This window comes from Aspergillus caelatus (assembly GCF_009193585.1).
Source record: "Aspergillus caelatus strain CBS 763.97 unplaced genomic scaffold BDV27scaffold_28, whole genome shotgun sequence".
In the NCBI taxonomy this organism is placed as follows: domain Eukaryota; kingdom Fungi; phylum Ascomycota; class Eurotiomycetes; order Eurotiales; family Aspergillaceae; genus Aspergillus; species Aspergillus caelatus.
In genome coordinates, this window is record NW_022475291.1 from 76,367 (window position 1) to 96,940 (window position 20,574).

Here is a 20,574-nt window from a genome sequence, read left to right on the forward strand (position 1 = left end):
AAAGTACGAATCTCATTATTGCTGATTATTATGATTACTCCTGCACATCACTCCAGCTACCACCTAATCTTATTTACTAGTCGACGGTCTCATTGGATCTGCATTCCCACCCGATATCGTGGAAATCGTATGTTATCAGCCTAGACCCTGAATCCAAAATCTATGGGGAATTCGTCCTTGTGATTGGCTGCCTCGGAAAGCTGGACAGAATTCATTCCATCCATTGAGTGTATCCCTGGCTGGGATCTGTAGTCGTAGTATGGACATACTCCTCCTAGTTGAACGACTCAAAGATCACGCAGATAAGCAATGTCCGAGGAGTTGCGTCTGCCATCCCCTCATCCAGGACCTCCACCTCTACCTCCACCTCACTGTCAAAGCCAACCTTGTCGTCTTCGCATCGCCCAGAAGGTTTGGTGTCGAGAAAAAAAAAAAAAACCTTAGCGGACGAACTCCCCCAAAGTATTCCGTCAACTGAAAAGTCAACCCCCATCCCACTTTGTCGATCCCCTTCAAACTCGTGTTTATCTTATTTTATTTTTAAGTTCCACTCTCTCCTCCTGAATTCTTTTTGTCGTTTGACTTCTCATCCACTTTTTTATTATTTTATTTTATTTTATTTTATTCTTTTTCTTTTTCTTTTTTTTTTGGCCTTCCGCGGAAGCCCAAGTCATCCATCGTGAAGGTCTCCCTGTTCTGCAATATTACGGTTACTCATTACTATTTATAATCAAAATAAAATAAAATAAAATAACAGGGGATGTGCCGCTCGCCGGGAACTTGTGAGTGCATCCGGTCGTGTGATGTCTCATTTCTTTTTTTCCCTTCTCAGGTTGACAGATTGCCAGTTGAGATTCCCTCGCTGGTCAACCTCCCTCGAACTCTGCACCTAGTGGCCTAGTTGCAAGATTCCCCGTTCTTCGTGCTTTTCTCTCTGGGCCAGGTGCATGGCCTCCTTGTCCAATCATCATCCGTTGAGCAACTGTCCCTTTCGGGATTTCCATCGAGCGAGTGGACTACTACTTCCTCCTACTACTAGTCCTGAGGTAGGGTGTACATACATATACGTAGAGAGATCCTCATTTCTCATACGAGGTCCCTCTTTCCTACATATCGCGTCGAAGAAATCGTTAGTCACATCCACCGCGTCGGTAGTTTTAACGTCTATCATTCGTGGGCCCAAAATGTCTGTAAGCACCAAAAAAATCATAAAACTTAAAAATATTCTCCAAGGGAAAAGAAAGAGAGCAGGGAAATTAAGAAAAAAAAAAGCAAAAATGAAAAAAAGTAATTGTCACTTGACGCGCATGCTATACTACGCCAAGACATGACCATCGAGTAAATCATCTAGTATTGGTTATGGGTATATCAATGCAGATCAAGTGTCTCCAGAGATCCAAAAAGAAAATCATCACCCATATAAGTGTGGCCAATACCCAGGGGTGCTGGAAAAAAAAAAGGTGATGGAATCTTCAGGAATAAAACCGTTTCAGATCAGATTATAGAAAATTTCCTTCACGATCTGCCAAACTAGTGCGCTAGGGTATCATATACAAAAAGAGTCAAATAAATGTGATGGGGCAGACGGTTACGGCCCGGTCCAGTATAGATCGAGTGGTAAACCGGTTTACTATAGTTGGTTTGGGTAGGCCCCGGGCGCAGTGAATGGCATGGTGGGTGCCACGGCCCCTTGGCAGACATAGCTATTCTCCCCCGTGGATGACATGTACCGGGGGTCATAGGTCGGCTGCATCTCCGTGGGAGACATGGAGAAATTATACGATTCTTGTAATACGCTCATGTCTTGATTGGAGACCCGAGGACGCGGCCCGGCATTGAAAGGGGGAGGATATGTCACTGAGTTCTGGTGCATAGATATGAGCTGCGACTGGTCTATGACCCCCCCTGGCTGTAGTCCCACCTGCACACTATACTCGTCGTACGCGTCCATCGGCTCAGGCTCGGCGGATATGAACGCGCCTGACATGGTGGTAAAGTGGGGAACGCCGGTGGAGCTGAAAGGGACCTCAAGCCCGTCGGATTGCCCAACGTCATGACCTGGGTATGGTGCCTGCGTGTAGCCTATGGGCATGTCTGCCCTAGCTTGGTCCCCGTTCAGATTGGGCGCAAAATTGGTGGTTTCACGCGAGATCGACTCTGGCTCGGAGCCGAGATCGCCCTTGCCAGGAGAACCTGGTCCCAGGTTGGACGACAGATCCCGTTCGTTGACGAGAGCTAACACGGGCATCGCGATCTGCTCCATGTGTTTGGCCAAATGCACCGTAAGCTTTTTCCAACTGCTGCAGACGTTACCACAGAACCGGCACGGCTCATCCTTGGGCCCCTTCGGATTGTCATGTCGACATTGCTCCACAAGGTTCCAGAGCTGCTCAATCTCGCGCTCGCGCTGGATCTCTGCCATCATTTCGGGTGAATTCGGATCTACCGGATGTTTGGATAGTCCCTTGGCTTTCGTTTTCTTTACCTTGGGCTCTGGCATCTTGTGCTCGCGGACGAGATGCTGTACAAAGTTATCCTTTCGGAAACAAGTATGGTTGCAATCGGGCTCCGAACAGGTCCACCACTCTAGTTGTCTATGCCGTTCGCTCTCATGTCGGACCCAATCAGCCTTTCGTTTGAATGATTTGGGTTCGCTACAATGGGCAAAAGTACAGGTGAATGGCTGCACATCTTCATGGACATGCTTGGTCCAATCCGATGGCTTTTGAAACTTCTTCACCTGGAAGCATATCGGGCATTCAAACTCCGCTGGAAGCCGTTTGACTGGCGGCAAAGGGACCCCCGGAGGGAACTGTGCCGCAGTGACAGCACTTTCTCCGAGGGCTGGGGAATCGTCGCTTGCCTCACCATGCCCAGGGATTTGAAATTGAGTATGGGGGGCTTCTGAGTCCTGCGGGCCTGCACGAGGTGTCAACAGCAGGGCTTCGCCGCCCTGCGCAAAGCAAAATTTGCCCGAAGCACAGCCCTTCTGGGTAACCGCACAGGTATGGGTGAATTTGTTTTCCACCAACTTTTTGTAGCGGCGGAGTTGCTCGTTGGCAAAGCGTTCAAGTAGTGCCGGCTGAAGTCGGGGATTTAATTGAGCGATCTGAGTCCTGAACCCTTCCAATGTAGGCACGGGGAGGCGTGATTGAACAGAAAGATCCATCACTAATCCTCTCTCATCAGGCGTATTATCGTCGTTCTCATCACTGTCACCGGTGCCTTGCCCTAGTCGAGTTTGGTTTGGTGGGGCGCTGCGAGGTTCTGGCTGTAAGTGTGAATATGCGATATTAGCAACCGGTGGTCCACCATGGCTTGTCATTAGGTCGATGAGCCCAGGTGTTGACGGTCTCGGTATTTCACTTCTGCTTCGTCCACGGACCTTGAGCGAAGGCCAAGGGTTGCTTGTGGAGCTTGGGGATGCCGCCCGAAGGGTATCCTTCCCACCAATGGCGGCCATTTGCCCGGCTATGGCAATAACGGCACCTCCAGTGCTCAAACTAGGCGACCTAGGTGAAAGACCAAGGCTTAGTTTGCGATGTGGGAAACTGTTCTTCCTTTGATGGGAGCTTTTATTTTCGTCACCCTTGCTCTGGTCATCAGAGCCAGGTAGTGAGATAGAGAGATCAGACAGATGCCGCTTGAGATTGTTAGGTGGTTTGAGATTGTTGGACGATTTCCTGTGCAACAACTTGCGGAGACTGCTCCGCCTCTCGTGTTTCCTACTTTTGTCGTTGCTGATAGACAAATTTTCGAAGGAACCCCCCGCACCGACGAGACTGTTGATATCGGCGTCACGGGTGCCCCAAGTCGCCGCGCGCGAAACATTGTCCAAGTCCCTCACACGTCTCTCATACTCGACCATAGCTGCAGTTGAGCTTGCAGGCTGCGTACGGGCCATGTCCGGAGAAGGGACCGGAACGAGATCTCGCCAGGGAGGTCGTCCCAGGAACTGATGAGGCGACGGTTCTTCACCTTCAGGACTAGATTGTTCCAGACTATGCGGCATTTCCTGTTCTCCCAGAGCCCATCTCGCCTCGTTCACACTGGCAGCCGGGGTTTCCGAGCCGGTTCCCTCGATTGCTGATTCATGATCACTGTATTCCTCTTCGCTGTTCTCAGTGACGAGTACGCCTGGTCCAGGGATGAGAGCAACTTTCAAGTTGAAGTAATCTTGCTGGAGCGAAGGGTCGCCAGCACTTTTCGCTCTGCGTCGGTTACCTGTGTGCTTGCGGCCCCTGTGTGGGGTTGGGTCATCGCCATTCTCACTATTCGCCACACTGACTGAGGCCGACCAAGATCGAATATCTTCATTCTTCTCGTCCAACTGTCGCCGCAGTTCGAGCTCATTCGGGCTTGGCACGTAAACATTTTCTCGAGACGTGGGCTCCACACCAGCATGGCCAGTAGCCACATTTGGAATCCAAGATCCATCATGTTTTCGCGAGACAGATTGGACAGATCCAAGATATCCGCCATTGTCCACCCCTGCATCCTCGTCGGATTCGCTAGATGGCCCGCCGGGGGAAAGGTGTGTTGAAGAATGACTTGGTCGCCGCATATCTCTGACCGGCGAATCACCCCGGGAAAAACTTTCAATTTTGACAATTGGGCTTCTGGCCCTGGGAGAGCCAAGGTCCCCGGGCACATCCAGACGTTCATCCGGGGGGCAAGTAATCAAAGTGAGCGCCTGCGGTTGGTTCTGCAAGTTAACAGAACCAGGCTGACTCTTGATACTGGTCGTCTCAGAAGAGAGACTTGATTTATTGGTCAGATTAGGAGTAAGTAGTTGAGAGGGAGCCATGTTCATCTGTGCAGAGTTCAACTCGTTCGGGTCTAATGCAGTGCTGCGAATGCCTGGATGTAAACCTCCGTCATGCTGCCAACTATTCGAGTCTGGGGTTAGGTCTGTACTGAAGGCTGCCGACAGGTAATCGGCGGTTGGCGACGTATGGACGCTCATCTCACTGGAGAGGTCGTCCGCGGGGCTGAGATATTCAGAATAAGAAGCTGGGTGTACCTCATCTCGGGGCGAGTCACTGTGCACATGGGAACCTATAGGGGAAGATGAAGCATCGCGCGTGCCATGATCTTCGCCCCTCACGGGGGTTAGTCTGATTGCAGATGATCTGAAAGATGCTACCTCGGGATCTAGCTGGGTCGAGAGATAAGGATCGGGAAAGGAAGCGTCTTTTAGTTTTGTGGGGTTGGGCGAGTCGTTTGGGACGAAATGAGGTGATAGTGTCGACATGGTTGTGGGTAAGCCAAATATCCGATGCCTCGTTTTCGCGTGAACCGACACAAAATCAAAGGTGTAAGGGACGTTGCAGTCTTGTCCTCTCTTCCGGATTGCTTTGCTAACGTGCGCGCGCTTCCTCTAGCTAGTACAGTAGGGCTCACTGAGATGGAAAGCAGAGTTGAGGACGCATGTCTAGAAAGCCATCGATGAGCAAAGCGGCGGTTTATGCAATCATAAAGCAGGTAAGCCAATAAGATATATTGAGAATATAGAAGTAACAGAAATAGAATCCGTAAACAGCAGCCACTTTAGATTAGACCACCGCAGGAATCATTCTGCGGGCGTTCTTGATCGCAATTCAGCTTGTTTTCAACCAATGACGTAGACTGACTTTCAGCAACGGGCGAGGGGGAAAGGTGAAAATGAATGAGGTTGAGAATAATATCGACGGGAGGAACAGAAATGACCGTGGATTCAAAGTTTGGGATGAGCTAATGGCAGTGGGGAGCAGAAATTAAGGGAAAAAAGGGGGGGTGAGGGGGGGGGGGGAGGTTTTAAGCGTAACGGCGCCTTGTAGGGCAGATTGACGCAAAGGTTGGTTGAGGATAATGGTAAAAGTCTTGGCTACCTATACAGATACGACACAGAAGGAGGGGTAAGCACGAGCCAAATCAAGGAGAAATAGAGTGGGAAATTCCCCGTGGTATTGCGCAAGAATTAATCCGAAGAAGAAAAGGATGGAGGAACGAAGAGGAAGAGGAAGAGGAAGAGGAAGAAGAAGAATTGGGAAAAGATGCTTTGCGGCTGAGATGAGGACTGAGCCACAAATGAACAAGGAAACAAACAGTAAGAAGAGAGAAGAGGGCACGTCATGTGTTCTTTTATCGAAGAGCCTCTTGAGAGATTGTAACGTGATTGCAAGGCTGTTTTGTTTAATGAGGCTCATTCAAATAAAACATAACAAGCAGAATTGATCTCCATATAATAACTTATTTTGCTATTAGAACAGGAAAGATCACATTTTTTTCGTCTGCTTAAGAAGAGAGAGACGGAGACATGCATCTCAAGCCATTTCATTTCTCAAGAAATTAATTTTACAGGATGGAGTCATTTACTGCATGTTCAACAGGCGCCGGTGTTAAGAAAGTGTGGGCGCGTGGCTGGCCAGTGAGAAGGAAGTGGGGTTCTCATTAGGCGGATTACGTCCATTCAGGAAGAGGGAGGATTATCCTTATCTGCACGGCTTTTCTTTTCCTTTTTACCGTAGCTTTTCTTTTTTTTTTAAAAAAAAATAAATGAAAGAGAGAGAGGGGAAGAAAAGGAAAAAAAAAGAAAAATAAATGAATGACGAACGGAACCATTCGGTTTTCACCACGAATCAACAAACAGGATGCCACCACTAGCAATGGATCATCAGTAATTAAAATGAGCATGAAATCTTGGTGCTGTGGCCCGATGCGAGGAAAAGAGAGGGTCAAGCCCCCGGCCCCGTTTAGTGTTCTATATTCAGTACCCGTAGGATGCTGATCCTTGAGAAAGGTCATTCCGCAATCAAGATACGAAGGAAGAAGGGAATAAAAAAGGGAATCTTCATCGGGGCGGACCCGATGTATGTACTCCTACCCATTTACATCTATGTCTGATGCGTTTGCATCTCACAATCAATTTACCCTTCTCTATGAAAGGAGAGAAGGGTAATAAAAAAAAAAAGTAAAAATTAAAAAAAATAATCAGTTAGTTCTTTTAAATGTGTTGGATATCATGAACCACAGACCGGTCAGTTATGGTTCCAAAAGTATCTTTTTGGTCCACTAAAAAAAATGCTAAATCTCCACTCATGTTGCTCTGTTTCTCCCCCACAACACGGGCGGACAGGAACCGGACACCGATTGAAGAACCCTTGTTCAGTGAACGGCCCTCTGTAAGGTCAACCTGAATAGAGTGATGATTGTTGTTGCAGGCATTTCTGGTTGCGAAACGACTGCGCCACGATTGACTTACCTGGATGCCAGATGCCTATTAGAAGCATCTTAACCAGAGTAGCCCTGAGTCTGAAGGGTACTCAGTACATCGATCATCGATCCTCGATCCATATAGACCAATTATGCTCGGCGCATCGTATTGGTTTGGGTTAGTCAGACCTGCCTGAGGCTGTGCACGATGTTTCGGTCCAGCCCAGACTGCTGCGCGCGAGAATGCGACTTGGGAGGTCGGAACAAGCTTTAAAAACTAAGTCGGATATTTTCTGCTCTCCCTCCTGGCCTAGTCATGCGTGGCTGTGCTCTCTCTCTTCACCATCCCCCCTTCCTCCCCCTCTGATTGTAGTCCATAGCGGTTAGGGCGATCTCGACGCCGGACGGTAGGGAACTAAATGCACAGTCAGTCCGATATCGCTGACCCTCGGCATCACGGCAATATACTATAGTCTCGATTAAAAATAGATACAAAGGTAATCGGAAGTGAAGGAAGGGACTGCAGATCATTTTCGTCAACTGACATCACATACATTAGAAATGTGTCATCATCCCGATGAGCATACATCATAACAAATAATACACACCATGAAAAACCGTAACACTGCACCATGCAGAGCGTAAGTGAAAAGAAGGCGTAAAAGTAAAAGAGAATGAAAGAAAGGCAGAAGGAAAGGAGTACAATACTAAAGAAATGAAGAAAACGACACGCTCAAACTCCCACCAAATGCTATACGAATAGATAGAAAAGAAAGGTAACAGCGTGAAACAGAAAGAGGGCAAACAAAGAGAAATTTAGAAGAATGGCAAGGGTGCTTCTGTTCTCGAGCTTAGCTGCCCTATAATGGAACAGAAGTATATTGTCGCAAACAAGTGAACAAACCAAAAACACCGCGCTCAGATCATAATCAATACAATCCTTTCCCAGAAATGTAACTCAAGGTTTTCATGTACAGCTAACAGCTGACCGGTCTATGATGCTTAGCCTTGATACCCCCAGCAGCTCTCACGCCTTCCAATGTACCCTACTCACTCTACAGGGTATCGAAGCTTTCTTTACCTCGCCTGGGTGAGCTGGGCTTTCCGTCGGAACGTGTAGAGCCTCTCGACTCGCTTCGAGGCCTTTCTTCTCCACCCACTAGGGAGTCCGTGGATCGCCTTGCCAGCTCTTGGCGTCGAGCCATAACCACAGGGGAGTCGGAGTATAAAACACTGCCTTGAGTATAAGTACAGGAGAGGGCTTTCTCCTCGTCTTCTGCGAAATCTTCATGCGCTGCCTCCCGAATGATGCGAGGGAAAGTCCGCAGAATGACGTGACGAGTAGGATCCTCCTTGGAGCCGACACAGCCTTCTTTCGGGGTTCCATATTCCTCCCAGATCTCATTCGAGGTGCCCTCCGAGTCGGGCGCTGGGAAAGAGGCCATTATCAGTTCCCTTTCGACACGAGCAAGTCTCCACGTCTCGGCGGCCAACTTGACAATCTTCCGTACGCTTGTATGAAGGGTGTCCATGTGTTTGGGGTCGGCGAAGTGCTTGAGGTGGTCGATGATCTCGTCGACGATCACAGCGGCCACAACGTTGATCGACTGCTTGGCATCGGAAGTCGTGTACGCAGCTTTCAGCGTCTGCTGCCTCCAGAAGGCTTCACGTCTCACAGACTTGCGTCGAATGTCCATCGAGAGCATCTGGAAGAAGGTGTCCGCTTTACCGTACCTCTTGCCCAAGGTGAAAAGGAACGGATGGAAGATTCGGTAAGTCAAAGTCTTCGAGATGATATGTTGAACGTATGCGGAGCGCAGTTCACGCGATGCCGGGGTATTATCAAGGAAGGATGGTAGCTCCTGAGGTATCTTGGACAGTACATCCTTGGGAGGATCGATTGGAAGGTACGCAAAGTGCTCCTTAGACAAGGAAACAATAAGACGAGAAAGCTGGCCGAAGCAGTCCAAACTAGATTATAGAATTCTTATCAGAGCAGGTACAATTGATAGCATTATTGACATCTCATAATCTTCGTCACCATCGTGATCATAATTCTATAGGGAAAATCGAAAAGGACAAAAGAAAACAAATGAACGTGGCACAATTCTGGCCAGAACGGTAAAAAAAAGAGTATCACAGAAGACAGTCTGGAAGATTAAGATGACAAAAGGAAATTTTTGAAAGACAGTCAAGTACTAAAACACATTCTCAATGCACTAGGTCACACTTACAAGAATGGATCACCCTTCGTGCTCTTGAGGTCAGTGGCTTCTCCAAGGCTGTGAAGGGTCTTTCTCAACCTATCGCAGTCTTTGCCCAAATTATCAATGGTGAGGCGCATGCCGTCAGATGCTGCCTGTAGTTGTTGCTCCTTGACAACATTATCCTCTTCCACCTTCTGCTTTTCGCGCTCACAGTGGGAGAGTTCATCGCACTTGTCCGTGATGCGCTGCTCCAATTCGCCCCTCTCATCGGCCCAGCGCCTCTCCATGTCGGCCACATGGTCCGCATGGGTGTTGTTGAGGAGTTCAATTTCATTGGCATGTTGCACACGAGTCTCCTCGAGTTCCTTGTGCTTGTTCTCGAGATCGGTCTTGGTGGACTCTAATTCGTTCACCTTGTCATCGAAGTTCGACTGCAATGTGTCGTGTGCTTCTTGCATCTGTCGCTTCTGATCTTCATAATCATTCTTCATTGCTTCTTGCTGGTCAAGCAACTCTTTCTCGCGAGCAGCCAAAGCTTCCGCTGCTGCTTTTTCATCTTCGGCCTTGATCTCTTCGAAGGATTCGGTCATTTCCCGTTTCTGAGTCTCAAGAGCGTCCACCTTCTCTTGTTCGCGCCTCTCACATTCCTTCTCATGAGCCTCTTGGGCATCTTTCATGTTGGTGTTAAGTGTCCTGACTTCCTCTTCGAGGTCATGTTTGTTCTGTGTCAGCTCCTCGTTCGACTTCTCGGAGTCCTCCAGCTTCTCCTCGAGGTCCTTCCGCTTCTCGTCAAGATTTCCAAGTTCCATGCGGAGCTCGTTGATCGTGTTTTTGAGTTTGGTGGACTCTTCCGCCGCCTCATTGGCAGTTTTCCTCATTTGCGTCTGAAGAGCTTCAATGTAGAAGTCCTTGTGCATCAAATCCTGCTCATGCTGGGTCTTCATTTGTTGAAACTCAGCTTCGCGGGCTTGCAGCTTGCTCTTCGTATTCCTGTAACTGCTCAACAAGCGGTTGATGTCTGGGATGGCATCTTGAATTCTCTGCAGAAGTTCAATTGGTTCTTCAACAGGGTGCTCAGGAGGCGACATCATTCCCTTGTGGTGACCGTTATGCCCATTGTGATGTCCGTTCTGAGGGGCGAAGAATCCATTCCCGTTGGCATAAGTCAGATCGCGCAAATGCTGGAAGGCTGTCGCGGTGCTGGGCTCCATAGAGCCCCGGGGGGTGGGTTGCATGCCCGGGGGGTAGAAGGCATACTGGGGCATAAACCCAGCAGCGGTCATGACGGGGGAATAAGCTGTAGCATAGCTAGCTACGCTGGGAGCAGTACTCGGAGGAGGCATAGGGGGCATAGGAGCCATTGCCGGCTGTACTGGCGGCGTAGCGTGTGGCGTAGCGTGCGGGGATATCATCGGTGACATATAAGCGTGGCGGGCGAGGGGGCTGGTAACTTTTGGCGATGCGGATTTCTGGACAGGGGAAGCGACCTTCTGGAATGGCGATGCTGCCTTTGATACAGGAGAGGCCATCTTCTGGGCTGGTGGAGGATTCTGTAGCATGGCCGGAGGTTCTTGATATACAGAAGCGACCGGTGGGGGTGTTGGTGCGGGTGGGATGACTTCCGCAGGAAGCTCGGCTTCCTGCATCGACAAAACAGTTTCAGCCATAGGTGGGGCAGCCTGAGGTACAGGTGAAGCAGGCTTAGGAGCTGGAGAAGCGGCCTTGGGTGTAGGTGCAGCGTCCCTAGGCACAGGCGAAACAGCCCTAGGTGTGGGACAGGCGTGCTTTGGCACAGGAGAAGCCGGCTTGGACACAGGTGGGGTAGTTTGGCGGGCGGGGGAAGTAGGTGCTGCCTCAACTGCCTCAGAGGAGGGGTCAGATACGGGGGCTGCGTGTGACTCAATCTCTGGTGCGTCGGTCTTTGTGGGAGATGCAGACTCGGCGATTTGAGTCTCTGTAGCGAATGGAGTCTCTACGGAAGCCGTGGTTGGGTCCGTCGAGAACAATGGGGTCTGTGGTGCTGTCACTGGGGTCGGCTCTGGTGGTTCGACAACTTGCTCCTTCGATACGTCGATATTCTCCGGAGTCGTTTCAGCGGCCTCCTCAACTGGATGTTCCGGTACTTCTAGTTCCTCTTGGTGCAGATCTTGAGGCACTTCGGGGTCCCGCTGGACATCACTCGCGTCTAGCTGCTGACTTGAGGAGAGGTCGGGGGCATTCACTTGGGCAGAACCATCCTCTTCAGGATTAGTCGGTGGTTGAGGTTGTTGCTCAGGTTCAAGGGCTGTTGAAACTTCATCAGCAGTGGGCTGTAGTTGTTCCTGCTCCACTTCTTGCGCTGGTGCCAGCTCCGTCTCAGGGATTGGCTCTGCGGCAACTTCTAGTACGACTTCCGATGCGACTTCAGGTGCAACTTCAGGTGCTGACAGTGACTCGGGCTCCACTGGGGCTTCTACTGGAGCCTCTGATTGTTGGGGCTCGGCTTCGATTGCTTCTTCTGGTTGTAGTTGCAGCTGTTGCTCTGGCTGTTCCTCTTGTAACTGTAGATCAGATTGTTGATCTTGCGGCTGTTGGTCAAGTGGTGGTTCCTCTTGCAGCTGTTGTTCCAGGAGTGGCTCCTCTTGCAGCTCTTGGTCAAGTGGTGGTTCTTCTTGCAACTGTTGTTCCAGGAGTGGCTCCTCTTGCAGCTGTTGTTCCAGGAGTGGTTCCTCTTGCAACTTTTGGTCAAGAGGCGGTTGGTCTTGTAGCTCTTGCTCAAGTGGTTGCTCTTGCAGTGGCTCCGCTTGCTGGTCTGGGAGCTGTTGATCTGCTTGCTCTGCTGGGGGTTGGTCTAGGGGTTGATCTGCCTGTTGGTCTTGGGGCTGATCTTGGGGTTGGTCTAATGGTTGGTCTGTTGTTTGCTCAGAGGGTTGGTCTATTGGTTGCTCAGGCTGTTGCTCTGAGGTCTGTTCTGTGGGTTGATCAGGTTGTTGGTCAGTTGTTTGCCCCACTGCTTGATCAGATGGTTGTTCGGCTTGTTGTTGTTGTTGTAGTTGTTGTTCTTGCAGCTGTGATTCAGCTAGCTGTGGCTCCTGAGGCTGTTGTTCCTGCTGTTGTTGTTCCTCTGATTGTGGTTCAGGAATAGTAACATCAGGCGTAGCAGGTGGAGGTGTTTGATTGTCTGGCTCCTCTTGGGCCTTTGGCTTCTTATTACTTTTTTTGTTACCAGACTTCTTTTTGGCCATGGTCGTAAAAATAATGCGTGCCCAAGTTCAATAAAAGGAAAAAGACGTGTTACCAGTAGGCTAAAAAACCTGTTAGCAAAAACGCAATTGGGTGGTGGTTGGGGTGTGAAGCAATACATGGAAACGCGCTCACCGGCGCCAAAGATATATTCCGATCTGATATGGAGAAAAAAATGACAACTTGCACGGGGGGGAGGTCCGAAGGTCAAACGATCACACGACAGATACAGGGAAGAATGTCAGGACGAAAAAAGTAATGCGAGGAAGAAAATTCGCCCTAGAGCAGGGAAGCCTGGAAGTGGGCGCAAATGGTTGCAATCCACGAAGTCAAGACGCCCGATGGTAAAGACCTGCGTTGAATGCAAGCAGACAATTCTGGCAAGACAGGACAGACAGATCTCAACTCGTCAAATAAATATTTTGGATTTCTTAGGAATCGGAATTAATTAAAACATTAGGCGAGGCAGTAAAAATTACGCAGCTAAGAATCTATCCTAAAACACGCCCAAAAAAAGAAACTCTCTGCACACTGGACGCATTTGCATCCAGCCTCAAGGGGGCTGGCAAGGCGAACAAACGGACCGAACCTTGAAACAGTAATTGATACCCATTCAATATGGATCACCAGGGCCGGAAAGGCAAGAGCATACATTTCTCGCGCGAAACGGGGACAGAAGTGGACCGATCATTTCAAGTTGAGGAGAGAGTATCACCCAATGAGTAAGCATTGGGCATCAATAGCACTGGTTTTTTCTGGGTGGCAGGATGAATCATAGCGTGCAGATGAGGGAGAAAAAAAAAACGACAAGGAAAAAAAAGTATTGCATACAGTCATAATACTATCATCTATGACAGGACAGAGGATTCAGTCAAAGTCGGTCGAGGAGGCAGGTAACGAGTGGGTCGAAAGCGCTAAAATCAGATCGATGACATGTCGCCTCTGATAACCAAACGTTCAGACGCCTGCATAATTTGGGAGGGACCGCAGCCCAATTGACACCATGCGACTGGGGAACAGTGGGGAGCGCCATCTCAGAATGAGGCAGTTAGTCGTGCATCAGCACCACCTCCAAATGCGGTGTAAAGAAAAACCACCATTACTGTCGAGACAACGCAGCGACCCGCCGACTTGTTGCAGGAGGCAACATAGTAGTGTAGACCCATGCCACTAAGACCTTTTCTCCCCAACGCTGGTTTCGAATAGATTTCGTTCCATGCTCCGGGATTCCCTGTAAAGTACCCGAGCGTGGCGAGACTCACATTCTGTTCGGAGTCCGCAGCGTTTTGGGCTGTTTGAGCGGCATATTCGTTGTCACCGACTAAGAGGGATGTAGACTAGAGAAAGGAAAATAATCATGCTTCTCATTGGCAGGTGACCAGTGTCCGGGTGCCAAGTCCCGTGAGGACCCTAAACCGCATCTAGTAATTATCACGTGATATCCGCCTCGAACCGCTCACCAGCTTGCGTTCTTCCTCCAAATGGACGGCATCATATTCGTTTGGCCCTGCCAATTGTCTTCCTCCACACTATGTTTTTCGCTAGGCGATCGGCCACTTCCGCGCGGCTACTGCTGCGCAATCAACCCCAGCGGCGATTCGACTCGCACGCGGCTCACCACCATGCTGAGCCCGCGAACGAGAGCTTCGGTGTACGTTTCTTGGACCCCCTCTACAATTCGATATCTTCACTGGTGGCAGTAGCCTGCTACCCGTCAATTGGTAGCTGTGACTAACCTGGATCTTTGTGACCCGTACAGCGTAGCTTCTACGTCACCGTCGGCTCCTTCGCCTCTGCCTACGTCCTTTACCGACTGAGTAAGTCCACCGAGGAGTCTGGATCGCAATCGTGGATTTCCAGCCTCATCCAAAAGTGGACCCCTTCGGAGAAGGTTTTTGAAGAGAGAAATGCCATTCGCACTGTCGTAATGGAGAAGGCTGCCCATGACCGCCACTTGTTCCAGAGTCAGGGCCCTAGAGCCGTTTTCGAATTGAAGCAGCCCGAGTATGTCTCATATAACCGCACCTACTCTTGCAGACCGCAAGCTAACATAACTTGTTTCTTCCTCTCTCCAGGGTCAGCTTCAATTCCGCCCCTCCTTTCAACGTTCCTGCTGGCTCGGCTATGGATATGAGCCATGTTACCGCACACTATGAGCGCCAAAACAGGGAGCTGGAAGAGGCCCGTGTTGCCCGTATGCAAGATGGCAAGGTTGTCTCTATCTATGATTAGACAAAATTGATTTCGTTTTCACGTTCCAAGACGCCGGTAGTAGGCATGACAGGGTCAAACATAATGTACATATAACAGGACAGTTCAAGGTTTCGTTGACAGTTTCAGTTGCTGATCGTCTTGTATTTCTGACTCTACCGGGGGAAAGAAAAGCCCATAATTCACAATATTCCCGGACAAGGTTGACCTTTCAATGCGATATCTTTCTATCTACCACTATTGGAGACCTTTGGGCACAATCTCCAGTACTATTCTACCCACCCCTTCTGACTTAACATCCAACCGCTCCTTCACGTCCAGTTCATCACCACCGACAGTATTAAACACATCCAGAAATTCGTCCACACCACCACCGACTCCAAAATAGACTTTCTTCGCAGCCAACAAAGCTCTACTTCTCCCACCTGCCCGGACAGGACGACGGATCAAAGCTAGCAATGTTTCTGAAAACGCCCTCAAAGACGCTGGGGAGTATATCGTTTCACTAGCAAGAATCAACGTTCCATTCTTGGCTTTATCACCCGACGAGAACACCAGGTCAACGAAAGCGGAAGACCAGGCACCAGAGATGAATTCGACGGATATTCTCCGTTCCGCAAGATCCTTCTGGAAAGACTCAAGAAGTTCCGGGGTGATATCCAACTCTAGCTCTTCAACGTGATCTTCTGCCCCAGCAACTGACACCGACTTCTGACGCGTAACAATATAATTCCAAGTCAGAAGTAGGTTAGGCAAAGTCACCAGCCGAAGAACAACAGAGTTGTAGTCTGCAAACGTGAAACGAGTAGTTTGTGACGACCCCGTGGGGTTGGACAGCAATTGCGCGAATAGAGCAAGCGATGGCACTGCCGTTCCGGCTCCAAGCTAGAGATTCTTTATCAGTAACCGGTCTAATAGATGGGGCTAAGATTAAACGCAAGATGTAACACCAACCTCGATGATATGTCGATCCCCCGCACCAGCGTTAGATAGTATGTTTTCATTAGCAACCAACTTCGCGAGATCTACTGAGCATTCCCACGTCTTGAAACCGCCTTCGTAGATGTTGGGCGTGATATCTCCTTTCTCGAGTCCGGAGATCAGCTCTTCGTTCGCATAATCGGCAGTATCTTCTGCCATCAATTGCGTCCTGATATCAAACACTTCGCGACGAGCGAGTGTGAGTGTTGTTTCGGAGGTTTGATCATTCTGAGGTGTGTTTATGTTGAGCTTATTGAATGAAACCTGAGACGGGAGACTTGAGAGCTACAACATGGTCAGTCTTTTGCCCAACCCAAAGCATTATATAACAAATTGTATTTTTCTCCCATCTGTAAACGGGCAAGAGCTAGAAAGCTTCGTGGCACCTAGAGAAGGAGCTAAACTTCAATGGCAATTAGGGCACATCAGCGTTAAGATGAACCTACCAAGTCACTTAGTTCATGTCTCTGGGCCTCAACTAGTTCAGGGAGTGTGCTGCTACTATCTTGCACAACAGATGTATGCCCCTCATCAACAGTGTTCAGCTCCGAGTCGTCCATGTCAATATCATCCCCAGCGAAGCCGAAGCTGAATGCAGACGCCATTATAGAAGACCACGTTGATTATCACGGCCAGATCCCGCTGAGAAGTCACCAAAAGCTATTGGGTGATATGCCGATATAGAATACAGACGCGGGGCACGTGTAGATAATGTCGAAGCGGTTTATAGTTTGATAAAGATTCAGGGTGCAAGCTAGAATTGGGGGACACAAGAATTTCCGGGAGCCACAGTATGATCCACACGTATATTCTAGGGACTTTCACTCCAAATTTGAATGTTTAGCAGCCATAGTCCTGGAAGCTTCTTCATCAGCCTTCAAATTTGCTCTAAATTTTTTGCGGTATTGCCTTGGATGACTAAGCATGTGTTGGTGATGCTGTGGCACAAGTCGTTTATTTGACCATGTTTTTGCACGTTTAATGGATCTTTTGTATTACATGGACCAATTGGTGCATTTACATAGTCTATGAGATAGCGGTCTTCTGAGAAGGATCAGAAAAGGGAGCTAAATTGCCTTACGGAAAGCAAGTTCGTCTGAAGAGTAATCCGTGTCATCATTAACTTGATCTATGAAAGGTTCTAATTCTCTATTATATTAACTTAATTAAGCGGAGCCGTTTTGTTCGCTGGACGCGACAGCCTTCTTAAGAGCCTGGAGAACGTCGGCCAGGAGATCCTCCGCATCCTCAATACCACAGCTCATGCGGACCAGGTCATCGAAGACACCAGCAGCCTCACGCTGGTCCTTAGGAATACCGGCGTGAGTCATGCTAGCGGGAACCTCGCAAAGACTCTCTACACCACCCAAACTCTCGGCCAAGGTGAAGACCTTGGTGTACTTGCAGAAAAGGTGAGCAGCCTTCTCGCCACCCTGGATGCGGAAGCTGAGCATACCACCGCCCATGCCCTGGCGGTGCTGCTTGACAGCAATCGCACGCTGGGGGTGAGAATCGATGCCGGGGTAGTTGACGGAGATAACATGAGGGGAAGCCTCCAGGGCCTTGGCGATAGTCGTGGCGTTAGTGGTGGCCTCGCGGGCACGCAAGTGAAGAGTCTTAAGACCACGGTGAGCGAGCCAGCAGTCGAAGGGAGAAGGAACAGCACCAATGGCGTTCTGAAGGAACCCAAGGCGCTCTTTCAAGCTATCGGAGTTGAATGCGGCGACACCCATCAGAACATCCTGTCTCACGGTTAGCTAATAGGCCACCCAAGAAAAACAATCCTACGTTGAAAGCAAAAGGGCTAGAAACATACCGAATGGCCGTTGATATACTTAGTAACGGAGTGCACGACGATGTCGGCACCGTGATCCAGAGGGTTCTGGACGTAGGGGCTCATGAATGTGTTGTCAACCACTACAACGATCCCATGACGATGCGCAATGGCAGCAACCTTCTCAATATCGACCAATCCCAAAGTCGGGTTTGACGGGGTTTCAATCCATACGAGCTTGGTCTCCGGACGGATCAACTTCTCCACATCCGACTCGATGGTGGGGGTGAACGTCACATCCACGCCATGGGCGTTGGCAACCTTTGTGAAGTACCTGTGAGTTCCACCATAGACGTCGGATACCGAGACGACGTGCGAGCCGGCCGCGAGGGATTGAAGGATTACCGCGGTGGTTGCGGAACCAGAGGAGAATGCGAGGGCATATTTAGCGTGCTCAAGAGCTGCAATGGCTTCTTCAAAGTTATCACTGGTCGGTAGTTAGCATGGAGATCAATCATAAACCAAGATTCATTCTGAGTCGGGTACTCACCGGTTGGGGTTGGAGCTACGTGTGTACTCGTAGAGACCTACAGGGCTACCCACACTGGTCTGAGCGAAAGTGGTGGAGAGGGAGATCTACACAACCGGTCAGCATCACCGAAACAATTCAATCGCGTAATTCATGCAAAATGTGAGACCTACAGGAGCAATAACAGCGCCGGTCGTAGGATCATGGTGAGCGCCGGAATGGACAGCCAAAGTGCCGAAACGCTTGTCCTGAGCAGGGGCTCCGTTGGTAGAGTTGGTCATTGTCACGGGACTGCGAACGTGGTCGCGTGGTGTATCTTTATATGAAATTGCAAAAAAAAAAAAAAAAGGATTCAAGCTCAAAAAGAATCTGACAAGTCGACTCGTAAAGGAAGACGGGGAGATAAGTTCTTCACTCTTGTTTTTTCTTCTTCTTCTTCTGGAAGCCTGATAGAAACACCTATGAGGTCACAAGCTGCGAGAAGGAAGATCTAATAAATAGTAATGCGGTCTTTGTACCGTCGTAGTGACAAAGCACTGATTTATAATTGATACGAGGGCAAACTGAGTAAGATCGGTGAAGCCGGTTTTAAAAATTAATTAGGATTTATTAACGATGACTCTAGAACCAAGTTTACCCCCCTTCCCTCCTGAAACCCGAGGGAAAAAAATTTCTGTTGCTTGGACATGGGTTTTTTTTACGTTGCACATCAAGCATGCTGAAGAACGATAGGGCAGGGACTGATCGGGCCCCGTGAGGATTTCCGGCATAGCGCCGAGTGCAACTCCACCGTGAACCGTTGATTGTCCCCTCCCGTGGCGGTGTCAATGCAATTTTCTTTATCTCCGCCACTAGCCGAATTCGATTGATAATGATCGTTGCCTTAATGTACTCCGGAGTACGGAGTATGTAGTCTGCATACAATTAGCTACAAGGTTTAATTGATTATGACGATCTATTTGGCGGGGAAATCATCCTACATGGTCAGATCTTTTATTCTTCCATACTCAAGAATTTGCTCGATGTTGCCTCAAAACTCTCCCATTTCCGGCCAAATGTCGTCATTTGGCTGATTTGTGAGCAATCACTGAAATCTCTATGTTAAGATTATTTCGTTATTCGTGTAACCATGGAAATATACATAGTTCAACCATTCCATCAGCAAGGTATCTCATCACATAAGCACGGGAAGTAAGGGAGCCAAGAAGTTATTCTTGCTTATTCACGTCAAAGAAGCATGCACATGACCCATCCGGAACATTACCACCACGATACAGGTCCCAGACCAGCCATTTGCATTGAGCCCTAGGGTATCGTTAGTAATCAGGTCAAGGGACACGGGAGAGAGAATTCATACTATGATGGAATATGGTGGCTTCCGTTCGATAGCGGCGGCATCTCCTAGATCTGGGGCGTTTGGTATTTGGTCATGCCACTCCTCTATCTCAACGCGGAATCGGACAACTTCTCCGATATCAAAGTAGAATGTGGAGCCGTCCTCGTTTTCCCAGATCCAAACTTGATCGGCATAGTCACTGTAGCATGTTAGCATAGATGACTAAGAATACTGGACATATCAAGGCAGCTCACAATCTGGCACCGTCCAAGAGAAGATTTGGAGGTACGAGGATATCGTTGAAAAATTCTACTCCAACTATGGTCGGTCAGTGCTAGTACCATAAGGGTCAATTTAAAATTGCCGTACTCTTTATACCATGTTCAGTAGCGCTGGAGATCTTGCCCAACATAATTTCTCCTTTGAACGGACGGAACACAATGAGGCGGAACTTGACTGTCTTTCAATCAGTGCATAGACCCCCTTGAAAGGGATTCAGCATTCTGGATGTACCGTTCACGTTGACTAAACCAGTGCCATGGCCGATAAGACCGTCGGAGGACTCTAACAAGTCGTAGAATCCAATGCATAGGCCAACTTTCTGAATAACCTTTACACAATTACTGTTAGTGCATGCTGCGCAAGCGAACATGGCATTTCAGATAGGAAGCCGTGCGTACTTTATTTGCATACTTCTCATTGATGTTGTCCTCAATAGCGATAGAACTATACTTCGAGAAGTCTTCTGGGGAGATCTGGATCAGATCGGAGAGGGTAGTCTGTATGGACTAGTTAGCTTTTGCCTTGGTAGTGAAGTGACTTTATTGTAAAGTAAGAGCAAGGTCCTATGCGACTGACAAGAATGAACATGGTGAATTCAATTAGTAGGTACTCGGCGGTAGATAAAAAAAATCTTCTATTTCAATACGATTTGGTCCCACGGCGGAAAGATAGAGCACGAAGAGTAAGTTCCATTATCAGATCAAGCATCAATATTCCGTCACGCAGGCATCATAACTCATGCTTCCATATTTATAATGGCAGAGAACTTCTTATAATAAAAATAGTCCTTTGAAAAACCACAAATCGATTCCGGCCAATCGCAGACGGCGGATCACTT

At 48.9% G+C, this 20,574-nt stretch overlaps 7 protein-coding genes across 7 annotated transcripts; 1 reads left to right on the forward strand and 6 right to left on the reverse strand.

The window, feature by feature from the left end:
- Window positions 1–1,630: 1,630 nt before the first annotated feature.
- Window positions 1,631–5,254, reverse strand: BDV27DRAFT_142352 (putative C2H2 finger domain protein; the record flags this gene model as incomplete). The annotated part of the gene is made up of 1 exon (XM_032069943.1): window positions 1,631–5,254. The coding sequence occupies one exon, from the start codon at window positions 5,252–5,254 to the stop codon at window positions 1,631–1,633; it is 3,624 nt and encodes a 1,207-aa protein (XP_031931041.1).
- A 515-nt stretch (window positions 5,255–5,769) lies between these two features.
- BDV27DRAFT_123013 (uncharacterized protein) lies at window positions 5,770–6,358 on the reverse strand. Its single transcript, XM_032065772.1, has one exon. The coding sequence runs from the start codon at window positions 6,186–6,188 to the stop codon at window positions 5,871–5,873; it is 318 nt and encodes a 105-aa protein (XP_031931042.1). The 5' UTR covers window positions 6,189–6,358; the 3' UTR covers window positions 5,770–5,870.
- A 2,787-nt stretch (window positions 6,359–9,145) lies between these two features.
- Window positions 9,146–12,765, reverse strand: BDV27DRAFT_123021 (uncharacterized protein). Its single transcript, XM_032065773.1, has one exon. It carries the CDS (start codon window positions 12,623–12,625, stop codon window positions 9,425–9,427), a length of 3,201 nt encoding a protein of 1,066 aa, XP_031931043.1. The 5' UTR covers window positions 12,626–12,765; the 3' UTR covers window positions 9,146–9,424.
- A 1,305-nt stretch (window positions 12,766–14,070) lies between these two features.
- On the forward strand, window positions 14,071–15,071 carry BDV27DRAFT_123024 (putative NADH-ubiquinone oxidoreductase 178 kDa subunit). Its single transcript, XM_032065774.1, has 3 exons — window positions 14,071–14,274; window positions 14,383–14,627; window positions 14,699–15,071. The coding sequence occupies exons 1-3, from the start codon at window positions 14,155–14,157 to the stop codon at window positions 14,853–14,855; spliced, it is 522 nt and encodes a 173-aa protein (XP_031931044.1). The 5' UTR covers window positions 14,071–14,154; the 3' UTR covers window positions 14,856–15,071.
- BDV27DRAFT_168754 (protein-histidine N-methyltransferase) lies at window positions 15,072–16,640 on the reverse strand (the record flags this gene model as incomplete). The annotated part of the gene is made up of 3 exons (XM_032074854.1): window positions 16,262–16,640; window positions 15,789–16,100; window positions 15,072–15,719 (listed from the first exon to the last, which is right to left on the reverse strand). Exons 1-3 carry the CDS (start codon window positions 16,418–16,420, stop codon window positions 15,072–15,074), a joined length of 1,119 nt encoding a protein of 372 aa, XP_031931045.1. The 5' UTR covers window positions 16,421–16,640.
- Window positions 16,641–16,914: 274 nt separating this feature from the next.
- Window positions 16,915–18,466, reverse strand: BDV27DRAFT_123026 (cystathionine gamma-lyase CYS3). The gene is made up of 4 exons (XM_032065775.1): window positions 18,292–18,466; window positions 18,140–18,225; window positions 17,632–18,076; window positions 16,915–17,557 (listed from the first exon to the last, which is right to left on the reverse strand). Exons 1-4 carry the CDS (start codon window positions 18,397–18,399, stop codon window positions 16,982–16,984), a joined length of 1,215 nt encoding a protein of 404 aa, XP_031931046.1. The 5' UTR covers window positions 18,400–18,466; the 3' UTR covers window positions 16,915–16,981.
- A 711-nt stretch (window positions 18,467–19,177) lies between these two features.
- On the reverse strand, window positions 19,178–20,516 carry BDV27DRAFT_57634 (DNA-directed RNA polymerase III subunit RPC25). The gene is made up of 7 exons (XM_032076983.1): window positions 20,313–20,516; window positions 20,135–20,233; window positions 19,968–20,064; window positions 19,824–19,910; window positions 19,709–19,772; window positions 19,476–19,653; window positions 19,178–19,423 (listed from the first exon to the last, which is right to left on the reverse strand). Exons 1-7 carry the CDS (start codon window positions 20,322–20,324, stop codon window positions 19,379–19,381), a joined length of 582 nt encoding a protein of 193 aa, XP_031931047.1. The 5' UTR covers window positions 20,325–20,516; the 3' UTR covers window positions 19,178–19,378.
- Window positions 20,517–20,574: the final 58 nt, after the last annotated feature.